The sequence below is a fragment of the Eretmochelys imbricata genome, chromosome 3 (assembly GCF_965152235.1).
Source record: "Eretmochelys imbricata isolate rEreImb1 chromosome 3, rEreImb1.hap1, whole genome shotgun sequence".
Lineage (NCBI taxonomy): Eukaryota > Metazoa > Chordata > Testudines > Cheloniidae > Eretmochelys > Eretmochelys imbricata.
The window spans coordinates 3,145,824-3,172,858 of NC_135574.1; the positions used below are offsets into that span (position 1 = coordinate 3,145,824).

A 27,035-nucleotide genomic window follows, 5' to 3' on the forward strand; every position below is an offset into this window, starting at 1 on the left:
ACTGCTTAGTAAGTATAAATTGTAGTTGCTATAGCACCTAAAGGTCCCAATCAGGACTGGACTCTCTGTATTGTACATTTGTGATGGGTTCAGTCACAGGGACCCTTTGGGACTGTTACCTGATGTGCTGAGACTACCTCTGAGCCCGTTTTCTCTGCCAGTTTGGGCCTCCAGAACCCTGTCTTGTTCAGCCAGATATGCTAATCTGCTGCAACCCAGACCCAGGGTATGACCTACGCCCCCAAAGCTGCAGACTTAACTGAAAACTGTTTAGCAAGTGCTCCTGTCTTGTGAACCCAGACACCCAGCTCCCAGTGGGATCCAAACCTCAAATTAATCTGTTTTACCCTGTATAAAGCTTATACAGGGTAAACTCAAAAACTGTCCGCTCTCTAACACAGAGATATGCACAGCTGTTTGCTCCCCCAGGTGTTAATCACTTACTCTGGGTTAATTAATAAAAGTCACTTTATTAATTATAAAAAGTAGGATTTAAGTGGTTCCAAGTAATAACACACAGAACAAAGTAAGTTACCAAGCAAAGTAAAACAAAAACACGCAAGTCTAAGCCTAATACAGTAGGACACTGAATACAGGTAAATCTCACCCTCAGAGATGTCCCAATAAGCTTCTTTCACAGACTAGACTCCTTCCTAGTCTGGGCCCAATCCTTTTCAGACCAACATTGTGGTTTATGGCCTGGGTCCAGCAATCCCTCTCACCCCCATAGTTAGTCCTTTGTTCCACATTCTTTCACGCATCTCTTTGGGGTGGAGGGGCCATCTCTTGAATCAGCTAAAGACAAAATGGAGGGATTTCCAGGGCCTTTTATATTCTCTCTCTTGTGGGCAAAAACGCCTTTGTTCTTCTGTGCAAAATCACAGCAACAAGATGGAGTTTGTAGCCACCTGGGCAAGTCACGTGTCCATGAATGATTCAGCTTTTTGCAAGCTGATGCCATTTTTTACGTTTGAACTTTCCCAGGAAAGTTCAGATGTGGATTGGCGTCTCCCAAAGTCCATTGTCAGTTAAGTGTTTCTTCATTGGGCACTTACTGAGAATAGTCCTTTCTCAAGAAGCTGACCAAATGCTTCACTGAGGCCACTTACAATCAACACATTGAGATACAAGTACATAGCCAATATTCATAACTTCAAATACAAAAATGATACACACATACAGACAGAATAATCATAACCAGCAAATTACAGCCTTTCCGTAGACACCTTACTTGACCTCCTTTGTAAAAGATTTGGTGCAACTATAGGACTTTGGTTGCAACAATGATCTATACAGTCACAGTTCATGTCAATAATGTCACAGTATTGTACAAACACACAGTCCCTGCCTCAAAAGGTTTATGATCTAATTTGTAAAGACACAACAAGAAAGGATCAAAATCAAAGGATAAGCTATTTTTTTTAATGGATTGGGTTCCCATGATATTCCCTGCTTTATTTAGGACTTTGTTTTGATGCTGTCTATAAAAATTAGTTTCTTTCCAGGTTACTATATCTCCTACCAGTGGTGATTGCTGCTGTAATACGTTTGGCTGAGAGAAATCTCTTTATATAACACAATTATATTTAATTGCCATATCCTGCATTTAAACGCCTATCTGTACTTAGTTACATTATTTACAGACTTGTGTCCCACTCCCAACACAACAGCTGCTAAGCAGGGCATGTAGTCACTGTAATGTGACTTATCTAAACGCAAGTTGTACTGTTTTAACTATACTACTGCAATCCCTTAATGTGGGGGCAGTTATGCCAGTTTAAGGCACTTTTTTATACCAGTAGGGGTTGCACCAGTATAACTACAGTGATAAAATCACACCCCTAACCAGAATAATTGAATCAGTACAAAAACTATAGACCAGGCCTTAGCTTCCCTTCTCCAATGGAACACCTCAGGGTCAGAGGAGAGGCTGATTGGAGGGAGAAAGGGGGATCAGTTGCACACATGAGCATCTTTATTAGGGAGATAGAAGACATTTAGCATTTGTGTACCTTCCACTCCTACTAGATTGAAAATTTGTTTCTATTAAGTGCAATCTATGAAATAATGCTGTATTAAGAGTTGAAATAAGATACGACCACTTGCTGTAGGTCTTGGCTTTCATGTCTTCCACTAACAATGACAACCCTTTTGTGATAAGAAAGATGTTTCATCAGGCAGGAAGCAGTTTTTTAAAGAATGCTACTTAGTGACTCAGTTGGCCAGAGCACTTGCTAGTGGCAGCACTAACTCCCAAGTAGAAGCAGATATTCAACTTTCTTATAGAACATCACTTTTTTTTTAAGAATGAGTTTAAAATAAGTTTGGGAAAATATAGGCTTGTGCCTTCAACCAGTGGAATGAAATTCCTCAAATCACCTGAAAATTGCACATCTGCTGTATACTCTGATGGAGAGGAAAAGGGGAATATGGAATCTTAATTTAAAAAAAGTCAGAAAAACTACTTTTATTAAAGATAAATACAGCCAAAGGGGTTGTGTAGTATTAATATTGTACATTTTTTGTAAAATAAGATGGAAACAACAAAGGGGTCTTGATCCAAGTAATCATCTGGAGCAGGATTTTCTCCCATCTTGAAAACCCATGTTTTTTTCTGAAAAATCCAGATGAAGAAAAACCAGATTTTATGAAACAAAACTCAGCGGCCTGTGTAATTTGTAATAAAAAATAATATAAAGTGAACACCCTACACTTTGTATTCTGTGTTGTAATTGAAATCAATATATTTGAAAATGTAGAAAAACTTCCACAAATATTTATAATTTTAAATTGGTATACTATTGTTTAACAGTGCGATTAAAACTGCGATTAATATTGAGTATTTTTTTAAATCTCATGATTAATTACAATTTTTTTTAATTGACAGCCCTAATAAATGATTTTAACCACCATAATTTAGTCTTTATAAAAATCAGTTGATACTCATTCTTTAATTTAAACCAGTTTTATATACACGTTACTAGTTCTTTAATTTTGCCCTGTTTCATAGGTTTTGTTTTTGTTTTTGTTTTCATTGATTCCAGGCCAGAAGAGATCACTGTGATCCTCTTAGCTGACCTTCTGTATAACACAGCCATAGAACTTCCCCAAAATAATTCCTAGAACATCTCTTAAAAATCCAGTCTTGATTTAAAAATGCAAGTGGTGGAGAATCCAACATGAGTCTTGGTAAATTGTTCCAGTGGATAGTTACTTCTACTATTCAAAATTTATGCCTTAAATGCAGCCTGAATTTGTCTAGGCATTAGATTGTTTTACCTTTAGTCTCCTAGATTGAAGAGCCAATTATCAAATATTTGTTCTCTCTATAAGTACTTATAGACTGGTCAAATATCCCTAACTACTTTGTTCAGCTAAATAGATTGAGCTCCTTGTGTCTCTTGCTATATAAGGCATGTTTTTCTAATCTTTTAATCATTCTCATGACTCTTCTTTGAATCCTTTCCAATTATCAGCATCCTCCTTGAATTGTGATCACCAGAAATGGACACAGTATTCCATGAGGTCAGACCAGTGCCAAATACAGAGATAATATAACCTCCTTATTCCTATGCACTACTCTCATTTATGCATACAAGGAATATGTTAACCCTTTTTGGCCAATGTATAGCACTAGAAGCTCATGTTCAGCTAATTATCCACCACTACACCCCAAATCTTTCAGAGTCACTGCTTCCTAGGATAGAGTCCCTCATCATTGTGTAAGTATGGCCTACGTTCTTTGTTCCTAGATTTGTACATTTAGCTTTATTAAAATGTATAGTTTGGTTGAGTCCCATTTATCAAGCGATCCAGATTGCTCTGTATCTGTGATTGGTCCTCCATTATTTAACACTCCCCTAACTTTTGTATCATCTACAAACTTTATTGATTTGGTTTTCTTCCAGATCATTGATAATGTTAAATAGTGTAGGGCCAAGAACTGATCTCTGCAGAACCGTACTGGAAACATCCCAAATCAATGACTCCTAGTTTAGTTACATTTTGACTCTCCTTTAGCCAGCTTTTAATCTGTTTAATGTATGCTATGCTAATTTTATATATTCTGATTTTTAATCAAAATGTGCAATACCAAGTCAGACGCCTTACAGAAATCTGTTAGATCACATCCGTGCTATTACCGTTATCATCCAAACTTGTAATCTCATTTTTTCAAAAAAAAAAATCAGTTTAGGATCAATTTTCCATCAGCCCATCTTGACTGGCATTAATTATATTGCTCTCCTTTAATTCTTCATTAATCAAGTCCCATATGAGCCACTCCATTACCTTGCTTGGGACTAATGTCAAATTGATGGGCTTATTACCCAGGTCAGCTTGTTTACCCTTTTTAAGTATTGGCACAGCTTAGCTTTCTTCCACTCTTCAGGAACTTCCCTGGTATTCAAACACTTATTGAAAATCATCATTAATTGTCCAGCAAGCCTCTCGGCCAGCTTTTTCAAAACTCGTGAATGCAGTTTTCTCTTGCTAAACTTGGATGTTTTTCTGCTTATTTCTATAGCTTCCAGTTAGAATTTTCAGATTTTACTTAAACTTTTTTCTAAGCTTCACATATAAAATGTTTGTCTATGCTGAAAGAAAAGTTTAGATCCTCCATTGTGTTCTCATTGCAAATAGCCCATGCTTTACTTGCAGGGTATATTGAACTTCCTCCAGGACAAGAAAAGTTAAAATGTCTGAGTGGTCAGCACCAAATGCTTCATAAGAAGCTGTAAGAACCCCATAGCAGGAACATGTGGGGTAATGTGGAGGGCAGATTAGATGGCCTCTGAGGATTTCTTTACTGGATAGTTAACCATGGGATTTGATACCCATGTTAACGTAGCTTGGGTGCAAGCATCTCCACAACAAAGCCCTAGCCATGTTACTGTTTCTGCTTTCTCACTTGTGTGTCTGGGGGCATATCCAATGTGGTGTTTTTTGTTTTTTTTTTATTGAGACACTGGGATTCTTTCTCAATCAGTTGTCTGCCCTCCAGATGAAATTGTGGGAAGCACATTGGAGGAACATCAGCACCCAGGCAACTTTGCAATCAGGAGACAAGTAAAAAGTGGGCAGGTTCCAACCTAAGTTAAACCCCAAGCCTGAGTTCTAACCTATACCTCCAGTCACATAAGCTAGGCTGAGCTTAAAGCACCTCCAAATCTAGGTCAAAAGTCTATTTGGATGGGGACGTGGGGGGAGTTGGACTAAACCCTGGATAAGAGCTCAGATAACAGCTGAGAAGACATACCTTAAGAGAGGCTAATGCTTTGAAGCATGAGGCTTAATATCCCTTCACAAATTTCTATAATTAACTATAAATAGTTTTATCCAAAAGTCAGTGGGGCTTGTGCTCCAAAGTCACTTAAAGTGCCCTTGAAAAATCCCACCTCTTAAATGCTTAAGAGTTTAGGAGCATAACTTTAAGCTTCTGTTAAAAAAAATTTTAACACACATGTAAGAGTTTGCACTAATAACGTACTGAAAATTTAAACTTTCCGTTAATACTGCAGCATTAGGGACTAAAATTTGGTGTCAGTTTTTGTTGCTTCAAAACAAAAATTCCTCAAATGTGATTTTAACTTTAAATGCATGAGAAGTCCCATTAAAGTCAATAAGACTGTTCATGTAAGTTTGTAAGATCAGGGCCTTAATTGTCAATATTTTACCTATAACAGTTTTGGAGAAGTCAAACTCTGTTAGTAGTGATGTTGAAACAAACCAGCCCCCTAGTGTTCATAATTTAGTTCATTAGAAATTGAAAGCACAGAATTTCTGTTTGGCTTTTACAGAACCTCAGCCTGCCTTGAATACCACTTTTTTAAAAAAAAGACTTAAATCCTTAAATTTAACTCCTTGACTCGGCATGTTGAACCATTACCTGCATGATCATTACCTTGTAACTGCTTAGGGGAAAGGAGGGTCTTTTCATTGCAGCTTGGTTGACTGGTTAGTCATTGTCATCAATTGACAATTATTCTGTCTATGCTGAATGGATCATTTCATCCACAGGTGGTGACTCTGCTTCGTTTCTTGAACTATATTGTCTTGTCAGACTGACTGGTTTTATCAGTATTCAAGTTCTTATCAAGATTTGGAAATCTTTAAGGAACATTGTTTTTCTAGTTCACAGATTCTGTATTTGTGATGCTTCCTAGGGGTACCCATGGTTGTGAGGTACCTCACTACCACCTGCCCTGAGCATGAGCAAGTGTTGTCTGCGCTTGCCAGGTGTCAGCTCCCTTATTCTCCCAGCCACAGACAACACAAGCACTCCCTTCTCAGCCCACCCCAGCTCCACTGTCCCTCATGCACGTTAGCAATTGGCACTCTCCAACCCCACATCCTTTGCCCCCTGTGGTGCCCAACCCCATGTCCACTAGACGCTCACAAAATTACCAGACCCACTATTCCCAAAGGAACAGTACACTACAGCTTACTAGTTAAATCTCAGAACACAGGTCTTAAATCTATTTATAGAGAAAGCAATTAAGTTTATTTTACAGAGTAGTGATACATATGATAGAAAACAGAAATATTGGAAATAAAGGTTTACATATAAAAACATAACACTCATTGTAGAGCCTAAACACAACTAACAAGATACTGTCTTATCGAGTAAGGAACAGCTGACCCCAAAGTCTCTTATTTTTCAACCAGGATGGCTGAGACCCTTTCATGAATCCCAGCCAGCTGGCAGCTTCCTTTCCCCTCCTCCCCCCCCGCCCCCCCATGAAGAGTTCCAGGATGTCTTTTTGCACTCCTAGATGTACCAGACCAATGCTTTGTTCTTCACCTCCAAAACAGAGTCTGTTCCCCATTCCTCCCCCCCCACCTCTTCCTGCTGATTTCCCACCTGAAGTCTCCACAATCTCTTCATTTAGTGTTTGACTCAGTATGCAAATAGACTCCCTGGCTGATCATTTTGTCTCTTACAATGGGAGATAAATGTCTCCCATTTCCTGTCTGGTGGACTCTGACTTAAGGCATCATGCTGAGTGATCTGCTATTAGCTACAAGGCCTTAGCCCTCGTCTACAGTACGAGTTTCAGTCGAATTTAGCAGAGTTTCAGTCGAATTTAGCAGCGTTAGGGCTTTTAAAATCTATTTCTGTACTCCTCCCCAATGAGGGGATTAGCGCTAAAATCAACATCGCCGGGTCAAATTTGGGGTAGTGTGGATGCAATTCGATGGTACTGGCTTCCAGGCGCTATCCCAGAGTGCTCCATTGTGACCGCTCTGGACAGCACTTTGAACTCCGATGCACTAGCCAGGTACACAGGGAAAAACCCTGGGAACTTTTGAATTTAATTTCCTGTTTGGTCAGCATGGTGAACTCAGCAGCACAGGTGTCCATGCAGTCCCCCCAAAATCGTAGAGCATAGAACGTTTCTACGCTCCCCCTATCATCTCCATCCCTGAGGTTATCGCGGATTAGAAGGCGAAAAAAACGCACTCGCGATGACATGTTTTCAGAGCTCATGCAATCCTCCTGCACTGATAGGGCACAATTTAATGCATGGAGGCATTCAGTGGCAGAGGGCAGGAAAGAATTGCTGTGTTTGCTTACCAGCAAAAGTATCATGCCTCGCTAGTGATCCTGCCCGAGCCAGGTTGCTGTCACATGAACTCTGAACTGTCAGCCTTGGGCAGGGGCATGAGTGCTTTGTGAGCAGGAGGGCCATAGATATAGACATTGCATTAGGTAGCTTCTGTAGCTAGAGAAAACATTCCGGTGTATTCGGCAAAGACTGTGGCAAAAGAAAAGCCCCGTTCAAGTTGGGTTTCTGTAGTGTAGTGGCTATCACATTTGCCTAACACGCGAAAGGTCCCCAGTTCAAAACCAGGCGGAAACAGGTCACTGTTTCTTTCTCTAAAAAGAAAAGGAGTACTTGTGGCACCTTAGAGACTAACCAATTTATTTGAGCATAAGCTTTCGTGAGCTACAGCTCATTTCATTGGATGCATACTGTGGAAAGTGTAGATCGTTTTATACACACAAAGCATGAAAAAATACCTCCCCGCACTCCACTCTCCTGCTGGTAACAGCTTATCTAAAGTGACTACTCTCCTTACAATGTGTATGATAATCAAGGTGGGCCATTTCCATCATACACATTGTAAGGAGAGTAGTCACTTTAGATAAGCTGTTACCAGCAGGAGAGTGGGGTGGGGGGAGGTATTTTTTCATGCTTTGTGTGTATAAAAAGATCTACACTTTCCACAGTATGCATCGGATGAAGTGAGCTGTAGCTCACGAAAGCTTATGCTCAAATAAATTGGTTAGTCTCTAAGGTGCCACAAGTACTCCTTTTTCTTTTTGCGAATACAGACTAACACGGCTGTTACTCTGAAACCTGTTTCTCTGACTCCCCTCCTGCATTTTAGTCTTAGAACAGACCACGCTGTGAAATTTTACTTTGAATTATATCAATTAGGAGTTAAATAATATGGAAGGTCTCTCTAAGTTATAGTCCCGGGTTCCTTACACTGTCAGCAGCTCTGATAAATTTAACATTTTTGTTAGGGGCAGGGGAAAATTTTCATGAAGCCTTTTATAGGGACTAAATTCTATCTAGGACTCTGAAATAATCTTAACGTGGCCCATAGAGAGCAATCCTTCGTTTAGGATTTGTCATTCCACAAGTTGAACTGCTCCTTACTACTGTCCAGGCTTCATGAGCCATGGGAGCAAGGGGCAGGCTGGGATAGGTGTGACCATGTGGTGCTGCCGGCTGGGAGAGCAGCCTGAGGCAGAAGCCTCCAGCTCGCATGATATTCCAGGCAGGACTGAATCTCCATGAGACAAAGCTTAAAGAAGAGAATGACCTGGAGTCACTCCCATTTGGTGGTCTTAGAGGAGGATAGCCATGTCTGTCCTGGTGCCCCTGATCGACCTCACCAAGGTCTGCCAGGAGCACCCAGGAGACGTACGACAGCTATCAGTCCTACTGTACAGTCTGCCATGAAGGCAAGGAGCTGCTGCTGTGTAGCAATGCAGTACTGCGTCTGCCAGCAGCACCCAGGAGACGTACGGTGACGGTGAGCTGAACAGGCTCCATGCTTGCCGTGGTATGGCAAGCATGGCAGCAGGCTGAGCGGGGCTGCCGGCTGGGCCCCTGGCTGGCAGGAGCCAGTGGATGGAGCCCCAGACCAGCAGCGGGACCCCGGGAGAAAAGGCGCAAAACGATTGTCTGCTGTTGCTTTCACGGAGGGAGGGGGACCTGACGACATGTACCCAAAACCACCCACGACAATGTTTTTGCCCCATCAGGCATTGGGAGCTTAACCCAGAATTCCAATGGGCAGCAGAGAGAGGACGCACTCTGCCGACTTAATGCACATAGCGTGGACATACGCAATCGAATTCTAAAAATCGACTTCTATAAAATCGACCTAATTTTGTAGTGTAGACATACCCTTAGGAACAATTTCCTTCCTCTGTGTGTGTACACACCTTCTTACATATTAACTGTACTTACATTGTGCAAAGATTACGATCAGTGTGACAATGGTTTCCAGTAGGAACCTTACATGTCTCTCTTTGGCAAACTAGAATGTAAATACCAGGCCCAGGGGATCCCTGGAGCCCTCTTATGCATTTCTGTACACTGCCAGTTGGCATCAAGAGGTTCTTCGGGTCACAGTATTGTAATCGTAGAGGTTTTTATTGTATTTTTTGAACTAAATTACTCAACAGAGCTTACAAGAATCTCTACTGCTGCTAATGCCTCACTTTATATAATTCAGATCTAACTTTTATGTTGATCAATTGTTGTGAAAGCCAACGAGAAATGTAATGTTAGCAGTGGGTTTTTTTGTATGATTTGGAAAGAGATTTGATTATGGTCTGAAATCATAAGCTACAAAAATAACTGGTGTAACTTACTATTCTGGTCATTAGTAACTTCAGCTACTGCCTTTTAGGTTCTTGGGCTGTTTAACTGTACCTGCATGTCTTTTGTCGTCTTTTGGTTCTTTTAATGAACTTTGTGGCTAGCTTAGTGGCATGGGAAAAAATGTGTTGTGTTTTTTTTAAAGCCAGTCTTGCTGTCCCCTTGTGAGCTTCAAGGCATTTCTTCTGTCTTTGTGCCACACTTCTTTCTGATAAGACTGCTGGACATGTGGCTGCCTCTGAGGAAGGGAGAGTGGGGGGGGAGGGGGTTTTGAATCTGCCTAAATGGGTCCTAAACAGTACCAACCAATGAATGTCACTGAAAATTCTGCAGGTTTCCATGCTATTTCAGATATGGCAATAAATGTGCTTTAGTTCTTATCTCTGTTTGTCTAACATAGATGTCCCCACTCTTATCTAGAATGTGCCTCTAATGTATACACATTTTGGGTTTTAAATACTGACTATTTTGCTTGCTATTCACAGGGACACAGCAGGACAGGAGCGATTTCACACCATCACCACCTCTTACTACAGAGGCGCCATGGGAATTATGCTAGTGTATGACATCACTAATGGCAAAAGCTTTGAAAACATCAGCAAATGGCTCAGAAACATAGATGAGGTGAGCAGTGCCAATGAGATCCTGTCCTCTGCTCTAACTGCACCTGCTATATTACAGGTCCAACGTGCTGCTGAAAGTAGACCCTGCAGAACTGAGTATCTTGAGTAGCTGTTTCTCCCTTGCAGATATGCTACCATAGTAGCCCTTACCATCAAGGAGACAGATGAGGGTAGTGATGATGGAGTGTCAGGCTGGTTTGCGTATGCCATACCTCTGCCCCAGGATGTAGAGAATTTGTTGATGGTCAGAACTTTGACGAGTAATGTTGCTCCCTGAAACACATGTTAAGAGTTAAAATTCTAATGCTAACAAACTTATAAAGTTTATTTATTTAAAAAAAAAACAAAAACTTTAGGGCTCTTTTCTGCATTCAAGAGTTCGGGTGAGGGTATGTGCCTTTCTCCAATAAACAGGCTCTAATGTTAAGAGCAGTTACCAACACACGTGGCCTGCCATGGTAGCAGCTGTTGCAGTAAGAACCATGATGCAAAAATAACAGTAATTTCTATACTTTAACATTACTTGGTGAAATGTACCTGTCCTAGTGCAGATTACATATTTATAGGTTTCTCCCTCATGGAAGCTAAATGTGTTTTGCAAAGAAGGAAAGATCACTTAAATGTCAAGTTAATTTTTGTGGGAACTGAGCACATTCTTGACAGTGTTTCATACTACTTCTGGATGGCAAATTCCCTTCAGGGCTTAATGATGCCTATTATGTAACGCCACTCTGCCCTCCTTATAGCTGGTGGGGAAGGGTGAGGAAGAGTTGGATGGGCAGAGAGGAAAAGAAATGGGCACTAAAGACAGTGTAGGAGAATATGCAATATGATCCATTGTAGGTAAGCCCTGTATACGTTTCAGCCAGCTGAACCTAAAATTTGAGGCAAGGTCCATTTAATCAGCTGTGGAATTGTATGTGTGAATGACTGCTGCTTCATAGAAGTTGCCAGGAGGCGTTAGCAGCTCAGATGAGAATTCTTGGCACAGATGGGTTTTGGCACCTTAGGAAGCAGAAGGACTTGTGAAAGTATGTTAGCTGAGTTTCTGTTGAAATGATCAGTCTGTAAGGCCTGGTCTACACTACAAAGTTAGGTCAAAATAAGCTGCCTTGCATCGACCTAGTTGTGCGCACGACTACACTTAAATTTCTCTCCCACTGATATAAGTACCTTGTTATGTCGACATAGTAATACCAGCTCCCTGCGTGGCATTGAGCCATAGTTGACATATACGGATTATTGCTGCATGAGTGTAGATGCATTGTTTTTTGTCAACCCTAACAGTCTTCCAGCAGCTGTCCCACAATGCTTGACAGACCTGGTCACAGTTGTGAACTCCATTGCCCGGGGTCACATGAACCAGAAGCCTCCCCCTTAAAATCCCTTCACATTTTTGAAATGGCTTTTCTTGGTTGTCCATCTTGCTCAGCACACCTCTATCTACTCTCCATTGTTTTATGTAACTGCCTAGCTGATCCTGCCAGCTGCATGCTCTAGACCTGCTCTGGCTTGGAATAGACAGAAATTGGTTCTCCTGGGCCTGTGGGGAAAATAGGCTGTCTAGGGGCAGCGCTGAACCAGCTGTAGAAACATCAACATCTGTGAGCAGATTGCTCAGAGTATGCAGGAGAAGTATTATGACAGGGACCAGCAGCAGTGCTGTGTGAAAGCCTAGGAGCGTGGCAAAAGTACCAGAAGGCCTGGGAGGCCATCGATCAATCTGGTGCCAAGCTGCAGACCTGCCACTTGGCAAAGATCCCACCACCACCCCACAGACTATCCTGGATACCTCTGAGGAACCAGGGTCACAGGCCCCTACCATGAACAGCGAGGAGGATGACTGTGTGGGACAGGTGACTGGGGGTGGGGGGATCCCAGCTGTGCCAAGAGCCGGGATCTATTTTTGATTCCAGTCAGTCCCTGCAGTCAACCACAGGCAAGCCTGAAATGAGAGAGAACCTTGGATAAGTGTATAAGTAAATTTCCCATTACAGTGTTGGCACCCGCATCTTAGTAGGACACAGCTATTGACTTTTCATTAATTTATTCAGAGGTACAACAAAGAGAGGTAGAGTTGCTATCTGCTTTCATTGTGCTCTAGAGTCAGGCTGAGGAGGCTGTGCAGAGCAGTTTATGTACACAGGGATGTCCATTGAATCCTGAGAGATCTTGATGAAAGTTCCATGGAGGTACCCTGAAATCCTCTCCCAGAGGTGTCTAGGGATGGTAGCTTTATTTCTTCCTCAATGATAGGATGCTTTCCCATGTCATTCAGCAATAACTTCGGCAGGCACTATTGCCATAAACAGGCTAGCAGCATATGGGCCTGGGTGGCTTTGGGATGCCAGCAGCAGCTGTGCTCTATCTGCCTCCAGTGTGATATCTGCTAAAGCCACCACAACCTGTGGAAAATGGGTGCCAGTGCCCTATACTCAGTTTCATGCAACTGAGTAATTCCCTCCTTGTTTGCCTCACCCCTGGTGGGCCTTGCTCACCATGTCTGGTGCTGTGGCACTGTGAACAAGCATTCCAAAGCAGAAAGCCAATCAGCATGTCTTGTTTGACACTTGAAGGAAGTGAGGGAGTGGGGAGTTCTGAATCTTAAGTTTCACTTTTTCTTCCTTTTGTGTTGACAGTGGTACCTCAGTTTTGTCTGTAGGTATGACCATTGTAGTCTTGATGGGTATGCCCTGCACACCAGTAGAATGACTAACCCAGTAAGGAGGAGGGGAAAAAAGAGCATGTGGGAGGACACGATCTGCAAGATCCTGCAAGCCAGTGCTGCATCAGATGTTGAACAGAGGCCCTAGAGGGTGAATATTGCAGATCGTACAGAGAAGGAAAGGGCAGACGAGAGAGGCACAGGAAAAGGAGAGAGAGATGCACCAGGACATAATGGAGCTTCTATGTCAGCAAGCGCAGAAGCTGCAAACTCTTGTGGACCTCCAGGTTCAACAATCCCAAGCTCGACTGCCATTGCAGTCAGTGTAGAACTGCAGCATAGCTCTTCTCTCCCCCACCTCAGCATTCCACATGGCCTCAGTGCCCACATGCCTGCTCCTACCATCCCAAACCAGGGGAAAGAATGGACAACCACAGCTTCACCTATATGGATCTGTGAGAGCCACAGTTGATGCGTATGCAGCTGCAATGGATATCAGTGTGCCTTCCTCCTGTTTGTTTAGGTTCCTAAATTTTAAGTTAAAATGTGTTCACATTTATGTTCTTCAGATTGTTGGGAACTGTTTCATAAGTGAATAACTTTTTGTTTTTAAAGTTATTAATCTTTATTGGTTTAAAACACCTGGTGTGTAATGCCCACTGGCAATGACAGTGATGGTCTCGTACACACTCCACCCATAGGATCAGTGCCAAACAGTGTAGCCGTCATAAATGTACAGCGAACACCTGCATTATGCACTGCACTGTCAGTGATATACACACAGACGCGCAGCGAGCACCTTACAGTTCCTAACAGACCCCCGTACTGCTGCACCAGGTTGAGCACAGTACACCACAGCACATTACTGTGACTTGCTGTTAGTGCTCTTTCAAAGCCTCCCTAACCCATATAGCTCCTTGCTGAGCTAGTCTCATAGCTCTTGTGTTTGGCTGTTCAAACTTGACAGACAGCTGCTCCACCTCTACCCTATGGCAACTTCCCCCCTTTGCTTCACAAATATTATGCAGGACACAACAGGCAGCTGTAATCATTGGGATATCTTTCACACTGAGATTGTCTGATGACTAAACAATGCCAGCACCCTTTCAATCTACCAAAAGTACATCCATCTGTCATTCTGCACCTGCTGAGCTTGTAGTTGAATCTTTCCTTAGTGCTGTTGAGGTGGCTGGTGTACAGTTTCGTGAGCCAGAGGAGTTACGGGGTTGGCTGGATCCCCCAGGATCGCTACTGGCATTTCAACATCGCTATTGGTAATCCACTACTTGGAAAAGGTCTCTGCTGGTAGCTTTCTGAACAGTCTTGGGTTCTTAAAAGATGTCATGCACCTTTTCTGACCAGCCAACACTGATGTGAGTGAAGCATTCACAGCGATCCACCAGCACTTGCATAACCATGGAGAAGTAGACCTTTCTGTTGATGTGCTCTGGGGCCAAAATAGGCATCTGAGGCCAAAATAGGCATGTATGTGTTGCACCACCGCAGTTTGGGAACACCATAGCTGCAAAGCCATCCGCTATGTCCTGCACATTGCAGGGAGTCACAGTCCTGCTTAACAAGAGATGACGATAGCTCTTACAGTGGATTTTCCCATTGACCAGTAGCAGTCCAGCGTTGCCAGTTTCCACAGCATGATCATCACTTGCTTCTCCACTGTCAGTGCAGCTTTGTTTGGTGCCCCACAGGTTGAATGGCTGGGGTGAGCTCGGCACACAGATGCACAAGGTCTCATTCGTGGATATGGAAGTTCTGCAGCAACTGCTTGTCATCCTAAACGTGCGTTATGATGCAATCTCACCAGTCAGTGCTCATTTCTCAGGCCCAGAAGCAGCGCTCTACTGTCGGCAGCTGTTCCATGAATGCCACCAACAACTTTGAATTGATTCTTATTATGTCCCATAGCAAACTGACATGGAAATAGTAATATTCTCTGCAGTGGTTCTTGTGGCTCTGCAAACACCAGAAGAACATGCGTCCAGTGCTTGCAATGCTCATGACAATAGTGCTGCGCTGGGCAGCTGTTTGTCAGAGATGGCGAACAATGACAAGTCCTGCTTGGGTTCATGGGAAATTTGAAAATAGGCACAGAAATCATGGGATTTCACAGGCAGGAACGTCTGTGAGGGGAGGGCTCCTACCTCATACTGAGAATGACGGGCGATCAGCAGGTTATCTCAAGTGCCTATATACAAATGCACAAAGCCTTGGAAACAAGCAGGGAGAACTGGAGGTCCTGGTGAAGGCAAGGAATTATGACGTGATTGGAATAACAGACTTGGTGGGATAACTCACATGACTGGAGTACTGTCATGGATGGTTATAAACGGTTCAGGAAGGACAGGCAGGGCAGAAAAGGTGGGGGAGTAGCACTGTATGTAAGGGAGCAGGATGACTGCTCAGAGCTCCGGTATGAAACTGCAGAAAAACCTGAGTGTCTCTGGATTAAGTTTAGAAGTGTGAGCAACAAGAGTGATGTAGTGGTGGGAGTCTGATTATAGACCACCAGACCAAGGGGATGAGGTGGATGAGGCTTTCTTCTGGCACCTCGCAGAAGCTACTAGATCGCACGCCCTGGTTCTCATGGGTGACTTTAATCTATCCTGATATCTGCTGTGAGAGCACTACAGCGGTGCACAGACAATCCAGGAAGTTTTTGGAAAATGTAGGGGACAATTTCCTGGTGCAAGTGCTGGAGGAGCCAACTAGGGGGAGAGCTTTTCTTGACCTGCTGCTCACAAACCGGGAAGAATTAGTAGGGGAAGCAAAATTGGATGGGAATCTGGGAGGCAGTGACCATGAGTTGGTTGAGTTCAGGATCCTGACACAGGGAAGAAAGGGAAGCAGCAGAATACGGACCCTGGACTTCAGAAAAGCAGACTTCGACTCCCTCAGGGAACTGATGGGTAGGATCCCCTGGGGGAATAACGTGAGGGGGAAAGGAGTCCAGGAGAGCTGGCTGTATTTCAGAGAATCCCTATTGAGGTTACAGGGACAAACTAACCCTAAGAATAGTAAATATGGCAGGCGACCAGCTTGGCTTAACAGTGACATCCTTGCGGATCTTAAACATAAAAAAGAAGCTTACAATAAGTGGAAGATTGGACAAATGACCAGGGAAGAGTATAAAAATGTTGCTCGGGCATGTAGGAATGCAATCAGGAGGGCCAAATAGCACCTGGAGCTGCAGCTAGCAGGAGATGTCAAGAGTAACAAGAAGGGTTTCTTCAGGTATGTTGGCAACAGGAAGAAAGCCAAGGAAAGTGTGGGCCCCTTACTGAATGAGGGAGGCAAGTTAGTGACAGAGGATGTGGAAAAAGCTAATGTACTCAATGCTTATTTTGCCTCTGTCTTCACGGACAAGGTCAGCTCCCAGACTGCTGCGCTGGGCAACACAGTATGGGGAGTAGGTGGCCAGTCCTCCGTGGAGAACGAAGTGGTTCGGGACTATTTAGAAAAGCTGGACGTGCACAAGTCCACGGGGCTGGATGCGTTGCATCCGAGAGTGCTAAAGGAGTTGGCGGCTGTGATTGCAGAGCCATTGGCCATTATCTTTGAAAACTCGTGGTGATTGGGGGAAGTCCCGGACGACTGGAAAAAGGCTAATGTCTTGCCCATCTTTAAAAAAGGGAAGAAGGAGGATCCTGGGAACTACAGGCCAGTCAGCCTCACCTCAGTCCCCGGAAAAATCATGGAGCAGGTCCTCAAGAAATCAATCCTGAAGCACTTACCCGAGAGGAAAGTGATCAGGAACAGTCAGCATGGATTCACCAAGGGAAGGTCATGCCTGACTAATCTAATCGCCTTCTATAATGAGATTACTGGTTCTGTGGATGAAGGGAAAGCAGTGGATGTATTGTTTCTTGACTTTAGCAAAGCTTTTGACACTGTCTCCCACAGTATTCTTGTCAGCAAGTTAAAGTAGTATGGGCTGGATGAATGCACTATAAGGTGGGTAGAAAGTTGGCTAGATTGTCAAGCTCAACGGATAGTGATCAATGGCTCCATGTCTAGATGGCAGCCGGTATCAAGTAGAGTGCCCCAAGGGTTGGTCCTGGGGCCGGTTTTGTTCAATATCTTCATAAATGATCTGGAGGATGGTGTGGATTGCACTCTCGGCAAATTTGCGGATGATACTAAACTAGGAGGAGTGGTAGATACGGTGGCAGCTAGGGATAGGATACAGAGGGACCTAGACAAATTGGAGGATTGGGCCAAAAGAAATCTGATGAGGTTCAACAAGGATAAGTGCAGGGTCCTGCACTTAGGACGGAAGAATCCAATACACCGCTACAGACTAGGGACCGAATGGCTAGGCAGCAGTTCTGCGGAAAAGGACCTGGGGTGACAGTGGACGAGAAGCTGGATATGAGTCAACAGGGTGCCCTTGTTGCCAAGAAGGCCAATGGCATTTTGGGATGTATAAAGAGGGGCATAACCAGCAGATCGAGGGACGTGATCATTCCTCTCTATTCGACATTGGTGAGGCCTCATCTGGAGTACTGTGTCCAGTTTTGGGCCCCACACTACAAAAGGATGTGGAAAAATTGGAGAGTCCAGTGAAGGGCAACAAAAATGATTAGGGGTCTGGAACACATGACTTATGAGGGGAGGCTGAGGGAACTGGGATTGTTTAGTCTGCAGAAGAGAAGAATGAGGGGGGATTTGATAGCTGCTTTCAACTACCTGAGAGGTGGTTCCAGAGAGGATGGTTCTAGACTATTCTCAGTGGTGGAAGAGGACAGGACAAGGAGTAATGGTTTCAAGTTGCAGTGGGGGAGGTTTAGGTTGGATATTAGGAAAAACTTTTTTCACTAGGAGGGTGGTAAAACACTGGAATGCGTTACCCAGGGAGGTGGTAGAATCTCCTTCCTTAGAAGTTTTTAAGGTCAGGCTTGACAAAGCCCTGGCTGGGATGATTTAATTGGGGATTGGTCCTGCTTTGAGCAGGGGGTTGGACTAGATGACCTCCTGAGGTCCCTTCCAACCCTGATATTCTATGATTCTATGGATAGAGATATGGGAAGTTGGTCCCAGTCACCACTGCGTGACTCCATCCTGTTGCACCATGCATTGCCAAAACTACCCAAAAGACATCACACTGAATGGTGGCAGGTTGTACACATGGATACCTAACCATGATGCATTGCGCTGCTTCAACACACTCACTTCTGGTGAGTACATGTAGCACCACTGCAGGGAGCCAAGTATGCATGCCCACAAGCAATAAACTACCTGTAGTGACTGTGTGCCAGTGTAATTTGCAGTGGCAAAACTTTGTTGTGTAGACATGGCCTTTATATGGTTTAACTACTTCATTCCTATCTTCAGTTTCATAGTTAATACCCAGATGAAACAAATGCGGCAGTTGACGCTTCAGATGGTCTGCCGACTCAAGAAGATAACAATACTTTGGTTTAAACAGTTAATGCTTTCAAGGTTTTTCTCTCAATGAGCACTAGAAAAGTAAATTCTTAAACTAGAGCTTACATTCTGTAACACAGTTGTGGCAAGAGTGCACTTCTGTAGCAAATTTCATAGTCCTGGAATTGTGGGATACGTAAGCCCTGATTATAAGAGAAGAGAGTGATGGAGAAACTGGGAAATGAAAAAGTGTAAGAAAAGTGAGATGGAATCAATTAAATTATTAAATTTAAGGTCCCATATGAGGAGAGATTAGAGGCTAGGACTTTTCAGCTTGGAAAAGAGGAGACTAAAGGGGGATATGATAGAGGTCTATAAAATCATGAGTGATGTGGAGAAAGTGAATAAGGAAAAGTTATTTACTTCTTCCCATAATATAAGAACCAGGGGCCACCAAATGAAATTAATGGGCAGCAGGGTTTAAAACAAATAAAAGGAAGTTCTTCACACAGCACACGGTCAACCTGTGGAATTCGTTGCCTGAGGGGGTTGTGAAGGCTAGGATTACAGCAGGGTTTAAAAGAAAACTGGATAAATTCATGGAGGTTAAGTCCATTAATGGCTATAGCCAGGATGGGTAAGGAATGGTGTCCCTAGCCTCTGTTTGTCAGAGGGTGGAGATGGGTGGCAGGAGAGAGATCACTTTATCATTACCTGTTAGGTTCACTGCCTCTGGGGCACCTGGCATTGGCCGCTGTCAGCAGACAGGATACTGGACTGCGTGGACCTTTGGTCTGACCCAGTATGGCCGTTCTTATGTTCTTAAGTTGTCACATAAAGTACATGACAGACTAACTTGTGCCTTCCAAAAAGCAAGGTGGCACGGTGCACATGTTTTTCACCTTGGCTAGTAGAAGTTAGTTTATCTAAGTCTCTGGTGTTGTACTTTGGAGTCTGGCTGTACTTCAAAGATGTCTGTTGTTGTGTAAGCACTGTATGAGAAATAGCACTGTCTCTCAATGGTCAATGTTTTCAGTACATGTTTCTTTGATCTTTCCTTCTTGCCATCTAAGTACTCTTCCAAAAAATCCAAAACTGAGTTGATCCTGGTCAGGCAGGCCTCCTTGTGAAACAACTTGTTTGGGCCACTGCTTTAGGCAGGAAAACCAGTTTATGTAGACTTTTGGTTTGTTAGTTATTTATGATAATAAATATCTACTAATCCTACTTACCATCCATTCTAAGGGAGTATTCCTTAAGACTGTTGAAACAGAAGTAAATTCAGATTACAAATTCTCCACTAACTGATGCTTTGTTTTATTGGTCCATGAGGACTTCCAGAGATACAAGTTTGTCACAATTATTGGTTACTGTAGTGTAAGTAGGGAGGGCTTCCTTTGTAAGCAGATGTTAATGAACAAATGTTTTAAGGCTCTCTTCTGTTCCAGATGAACAGGTAATTGTCTTGTCAGACTGGCCAGAAAAGTGCTCTCATATTCGATATTGTAGGCTTTGAAATTGCTCGCTAGACATCCAGTAAAGCAGTCAGTTTAATTAAAATGTTGTGCGTTATAAAACTCCTTTTCTGCACATCCGTTTCTATATTTTTATTTGCAGTTTGAGCAATGGTGTAACACTCCATTTTTCTTTTCTTGCTACCCTTTGTGCCGCATTACAGGGTTGTAGTGAAACCAGCACCCGCCCTATGAAGCAGGATTCAGATGAGCAGCTTGTGTGCATGTATCAGCACACGCAGACCAGTGTGAGATACAAAGCTGACACCTAGAATAGGATTAACATATTCATTGTGCTCTTCAGATTCAGTGGCGCTAGAAATTCTCATTTCCTTTTCTCAGACAATGCTAAAGAACAAGATCCATCCACTGTACTCAATCTCCAGTGCCAGATTTCCCATTTTAGTGTGTTCATTTCGTCAAAGTATTCCAAGATCACCATGTAAATGGGTTTCTAGCTGCTGAATGGAAACTAAATGCTTTTTTACAGATTGGGTTTGGATAATTGAACTGTTCACCCAGCCCTATATCTACACGATCACCCTACCAAATAACTCAAGAAGAGCTGTTAGAACTTAGCTGGAGGCATTTCCTGCTAACCACTCAGCTATTTAGCTTTGCAGTGGTTGACCTTTTTTAAACACAGTTCTTAAACAAGGTACTGTCTGCACCATAACAATGTGCAAGGGAGTCTAGAAATGCTTAGGTCTGATCTACACTGGGGTATTGTTGGCATAGCTGTATCAGTCAGGGGTGTGGGGGGAAAAACGTCCCTGACCAGTACAGCTATGCCAACAGGAGAGGGCTAACTTCATTCAGGGAGATAGTATTTCTACAGTGACAGAAAAACCCCTTCTCTCAGTGTAGGCTGCATCTATACCATGGGGCTAGGCAGGTATAGCCAGTATTTTCTCCATAGTGCAGACATATCCTGAGAAAGTTACATCAAAATCAGTGATTCCAGTGCGTGAAAGCTTGGTTATCTGTGTTGGCAACCAGTCTTTTCTGTCCTTAGTGTTTTGGCCTTTATGAAAACAGGACTAAATGTTCTAAGCCAGCAGACATTAAATCTTCTTAGTTGGGCAGGAAGTTGATTGTTTCCTTAGGTAACTGAGTGTAACTTAAGCATTCAGTAGGTTAATGTCTTTAACTAGAAGAATGCAGACTGCCAAACACCATTTGGTCCTTTTTATGAAAGGAGGCTTTTCAAATCAGACTACAGGCAGAGAAAGACCAGGGAAAAATTGACTTCTGCTGGAGGTGGCGGGCTTGCCTTAAAGTTGTAGGCTTTTTCTGCTATATCCCACTTTCAGAATATGGGCTCTTTTGTGCAGAGCTTCCCCTTAGGGAACATGCTGCTTAGCACAGTCCTGCCAAGCTCCACCAAAGATGATGGGCCATCCACTTCTATATAAATCGAACCAGAATACCAAAAAGACAAGTTAATACAAAGGTGAACAAGATATATGCATGTTATCTTTTAGCAGATGTGAAAACATATATAACGAGCTATTGCTTGTTCCTGTTTTAGCATGCCAATGAAGATGTGGAGAGGATGCTGTTAGGAAACAAGTGTGACATGGAAGAAAAGAGAGTTGTACTTAAAGCAAAAGGAGAACAGGTGAGTGTCAAGCAAGAACTAGTTCGCAAAGAAAAGCGTGTCACTGAGACCTTCCCCAATGTGCAAAGGTGAAAAGTATGGAATCGGCCAAACGGCCATTATAAAACTGAAGCTGTTTCAGGGGTTATATTATTAGAGAACTTAAACTCCATTGTAAGACCTGCCAAAGAGTAATATGACTAATATTGGACTTGCTAATGACTTGTAAACCCAGGAAAATCTTTTCTGGAGTTGTATTGTGAACATCTACCATTTAGGCTTGTCTGCCAGTAATGCGAACTCAGCTAGTCAGTCTGTTTCCTCTGTTTAGTTTCTAACATTCTTCTGCAAATCCTTTTCTTCAGTCATTTATACCATATGACGTAGGTTGGTGGCATGTATTAGATTTTGTAACTGTTTATAATTCATCATGTCTGAATACCTACTTCTGCGTACCTCAGTAAAACTGTTTTGTCCTCACCAAGCATTAGACTATTTTACCAGTATCATCTCAGTTTGACTGACTAGTAATCCTTGCACTCCTGTCTGTTGTACTGAAACAAATATTACGCCTGCTACAGCAAACTGGTTACTAACCATAGTTGTCATTGAGCACCAATGTATAAACTGTGCATGTAAGGCTTTCTAATGCTAATCTTCTTGCCTCTTTTGGTTTAGATTGCGAGGGAGCATGGTATTAGGTTTTTCGAAACTAGTGCAAAAGCAAATATAAACATTGAGAAGGCATTCCTCACATTAGCAGAAGACATTCTTCGAAAGGTAAGTGCCCACGGAATTTTTCTCGACTGCTTATTGAAAAAGCCAACATCACTTAAAATATCAAATACAAATCAAAACTAGCAAGACCTGAGAATTTAGCTGAAGTGGTGTAGATTCCAATTGGAAAACGAGAATCTTCAAGTTTTGCAGACGTGCTGTACAACCAGGGGAAGTTTGGATGCTTCATTTTGTCTTAGATTGCACATTTATTGCAATAAATCAGGCATTGCTGGGAAATAGGAACCGTTAAATGCTAACATTGTTTTGGGGAAGACACTTAGCCGTTCTAGATTTGTCTCAGTCTGAAACTGGGGATATTTTTGTAGCTCTGGAGGGGCATTGTGGTAAAGGAGAAAAAGAAAGAAACATAGCTGCTATCCTGCAATACATCAGCATGCTAATGGATCACTTAGATCAGGTTCTAAGCAGCTGAAAATAGAAATTAGCATCTGAGCAAAACCACTTGAGCTTAAAGTTTCAGTGAGGTCTAACCAAGTTTGCATCGCATGATGCAAGCAAACATGGGTGTCTTACTGTCTCAGAATTTGGCTTACAAAGCAACTTAAAAGCAAACTCCTGGCTGATAATGCAAGTACTTAACAGAAAATATGTTCCAATCACCAGACTTGTTACTGAAAACTGGAAAGCAAGGCAAATGTGTAAGACAGTGGTTTTTTTTTAAAAAAGTGCACGTGATTTGGGGGGTGGAACCCTATGGTAGATAACTGCTCAAGAAAGAATTGAAAACGTAGAGCAGATATGTTTCTGTTGTAAGTGGTTTTGTGTGATCTGAGCAAACTGCCTATGCTAAAAATATTAAGTCTTAGCTGCTGGGGAGACTGACTTGCCTAAATGGTAGCCAAACAAGAGGCAACTTGTCTAAGTTGCCGACCAAAACACACTAAAAGAGCCCTTCTCTGTATGTAGATTATTCTGACACCAAAGAATTTTTAGAACAGCCCACATAGGTGATACTCAATTCCCCAGCTAAATCTGTTCTAAGATAATTGCCTGAATGGCTCCTTAGTGTATTATGTGACTTGTTGGTAGGATAAGCAAAGCCCCAGTATAAGTCCCAAAAGCAACGTCTAGAAGCAAATTTAGGTTTATTTTAGTGATGGGCCCAAACTGCAAAGTTTGTTCCAAATTCCGGAGATGGGTTTCAGATATGGTAGGACTGGTTCAGCTCAGCTACAAAGTTTGACTCCAAATCTCCACAAAGTTCTGTGCGGGTTTAGAACCACATCTAATTTATGGGCATGTTATCACCAAAATAAACCATTGTCCTTTTGCATGCTTCTCTCTCTTCAGTGCTGAATGTTTGCATCTCTTCAGAATGTAATTAGTGTGTCTTTGGCTTGTTTCATTGCAGACCCCTGTAAAAGAGCCCAACAGTGAAAATGTAGATATCAGCAGTGGAGGAGGGGTGACAGGCTGGAAGAACAAGTGTTGCTGAACGTTCTCCTAGATCACCAATCGCCATCCACCACCCCTTTTGTTTTTTCTCGCTGCAAAATAAACCACTCTGCCCACTTTTAACCTTAAATGAATGTTTCATTCCTCATCTTAACAAAGCTCCAGCCTCCCTTTGTTCTTCCATTTAGGACAGCTTGCTGACTATAATTTTCTCAACAAAATGTATAGAAAAATCATGTCTGACTTTTTTTAATGTATCTGCTCAACTCACCACTACATTTTGGTTGTATTATAGTCCCATTCTTGACATTAAAACTTATAGCAATCATTTCAACTCTATTCTGCAAATTGTATAAGAATAAAAGTTAGAATTAACACTTTAATTTGTACAACAGTGGAATTTTCTGTTATGGATAATGTGCTTGAGTCACCATATTCTATAGACGTGCATCAGCAAAAAAAGCCAGGAAAAAAACTCATTTTCGCCTTGAGTATGTAAATGGGGTTTATTTTGTCCTGTGCCTTATGTGGAAAGGAACTTTTTTTTTTTCTGGTGGAAGCATGTGCAGGAGACGTACCATCCACACGTGACCATTTTAAAATATTAAACTCTTTTGTGGTTGCTTTACTGTGATTGTTGGTGTAGTGAATAGAGGACGAAGGATGGTGCAAATATCTTAAATTTATCTGCTGAGTCTCCTTTATGGTGACCTGGCCATTCAGAACTGTTCCTGCTGCCATTTTTTCTCACTGGCAACTTTTCCTTTTGCCTGCATGCTGCTTTTATTTGCTTTTCTTCATGGTGTCATGTGTTAATTAAAAGATGGCAACCTGGTATGTTTGCCAAAGTTAATACAAAGCACTAATTTAGCTTTCAAGGCAAAATGTTATGCCTACTAATTTCCCTCTAGCCAATGTCCGTTCACTAGTATCTCCCCCCTCTGTCCTCCTGCATAGCCTATGGGTTTTATGATATGGATCAGGTATTTGCATGCACTAGTTTTTGATGGAGGGTGATGTGGTTGGTTGTCTTTCTGTGTGTGTGAATATAACATGCAGTTCCCAAACTGACAACAGTTAATATGAACTTAAAGTCTCTATTAGCTGCTCAAACAGGGCATTTGGTAGCCTAGCAAAAGGTTAAGTAAACTAGTCTTTTTTTAAAAACAAAAAACAAAAGTTGGCAGTTGTGTTGAATTATTGCTTCTCCTACAATTTCCACTTTTTCCGGTGTTAATTTGTTGTCATAAAGAATTTTTAATTTGTTCTTCATCGTGGTCATTCTTGAGCTCATCATTTAATCCTGTTGGAAAACAGCAGGTGACTCATGCAGGGAGATAGAATTGGTATCCCTGTGTTTTTGTACCCCCATGGGTATTTAACTTGCTTTTCTGCTTTGCTTTCATGCTTGATCTGTAGATCAGGGTATGCTAGCTTTGCTATTTTCCCAAAAAGACACCTGTGCTGAACTATTGAATGGCTTCATCCATTTCTAGTGGAGAAGAGAGTTGAAGGACCCCAGGCTAATTTAGACTGCTCATGTACAATTGGGTGCCTTGTTAAGGAGAGCATTTTAACATCCAGCTGGCTTGCATATAAACAGTGAAGGAGGATTCTCCAGCAAAGAGCACATGAAAGTTTCTAGTAGAACCCCCCCAAATCTGCTTTTCTGAATCTGACTGGCTTGGCCTGACCTTTGTGCACTTGGTTGCTTGATCTTCCTCCACTAAATAGTGAAATCAGCAAATTACCCTGACTTGACTTTAATGAAATGAGTCTTTTAGTGTTCAGATTCTTGTTTTGACCTGCTATCAGTTTAGTAACTTTACTGATGTGTCTCCCTCGTCCTCTCTGTTCTGGCAGTTTCTCTCCTCTGTACTCATTAACCCTGCCCAGTTGAGTGGCTGCTGGGGAAAAGGCAAGAAACTGGGGCTCTAGGTGATAAATTGACACTGTTTTTGTTTCTCATGTATTAAGCATATTGATCAGCATTGTAAATAGACAGAATATGGCTACCTTTTTGTTAAATTTGCACTTTCTAACGTTATCAAAAAAGGGAAAATGGAGTATACATCAATTTTTGTATGGTCTGTTTAAAACATGGGGTCTTTATTTGCTTAATGGGACTTAACCCCACCTCTGTAAGTCTGTTGGGATCCTTTGTAGAAGCTGTGTTCATTAAACACAGAGCAGTTAGAGAACAGTCCACTCTCTGATACAACTAGCTACAAATTCAATTTCATATTCTACTTAACAAGTTAAATAAACTGAAATATTTCTAGATGGTCTATTTCTGTTCATATAAAACATTGATTTCCAACTGTGCGGCTTGGCTTTCATTTACTTGTGGAGTACAAGACACTCCATGTTGGTTTGAAAAGAGGGGGAGAGCATCCTCTGTAAATGCATCTGCCAAAGAAACAATTCATAGATTCATAAATATTTAGGTCAGAAGGGACCATTATGATCATCTAGTCTGACCTCCTGCACAACGCAGGCCACAGAATTTCACCCACCACTCCTGCGAAAAACCTCTCACCTATGTCTGAGCTATTGAAGTCCGAAAATCATGGTTTAAAGACTTCAAGGAGCAGAGAATCCTCCGGCGAGTGACCCATGCCCCGTGCTACAGAGGAAGGCAAAAAACCTCCAGGGCCTCTTCCAATCTGCCCTGGAGGAAAATTCCTTCCCGACCCCAAATATGGCGATCAGCTAAACCCTGAGCATATGGGCAAGATTCACCAGCCAGATACTACAGAAAATTCTTTCCTGGGTAACTCAGATCCCATACCATCTAATATCCCATCACAGGCCATTGGGCCTATTTACCATAAATATTTAACTACCAAAACCATGTTATCCCATCATACCATCTCCTCCATAAACTTATCGAGTTTAATCTTAAAGCCAGATAGGTCTTTTGCCCACACTGCTTCCCTTGGAAGGCTATTCCAAAACTTCACTCCTCTGATGGTTAGAAACCTTCATCTAATTTCTAGTCTAAACTTCTTGGTGGCCAGTTTATATCCATTTGTTCTTGTGTCCACATTGGTACTGAGCTTAAATAATTCCTCTCCCTCTCCGGTGTTTATCCCTCTGATATATTCATAGGGAGCAATCGTATCTCCCCTCAACCTTCTTTTAGTTAGGCTA

General features: G+C 42.4%; 1 protein-coding gene across 1 annotated transcript in view; it reads left to right on the top strand.

The window, feature by feature from the left end:
• The window catches only part of RAB10 (RAB10, member RAS oncogene family), a 70,693-nt gene extending 44,486 nt beyond the window's left edge, over positions 1–26,207 (top strand). The window contains exons 3-6 of the mRNA XM_077812294.1: positions 10,388–10,526; positions 21,618–21,707; positions 22,365–22,466; positions 23,839–26,207. Of these exons, the coding sequence (XP_077668420.1) occupies positions 10,388–10,526; positions 21,618–21,707; positions 22,365–22,466; positions 23,839–23,922 (415 nt within the window). The 3' untranslated portion in view covers positions 23,923–26,207. The remainder of the gene's footprint in view (positions 1–10,387; positions 10,527–21,617; positions 21,708–22,364; positions 22,467–23,838) is intronic.
• The last annotated feature ends 828 nt before the right edge of the window (positions 26,208–27,035 follow it).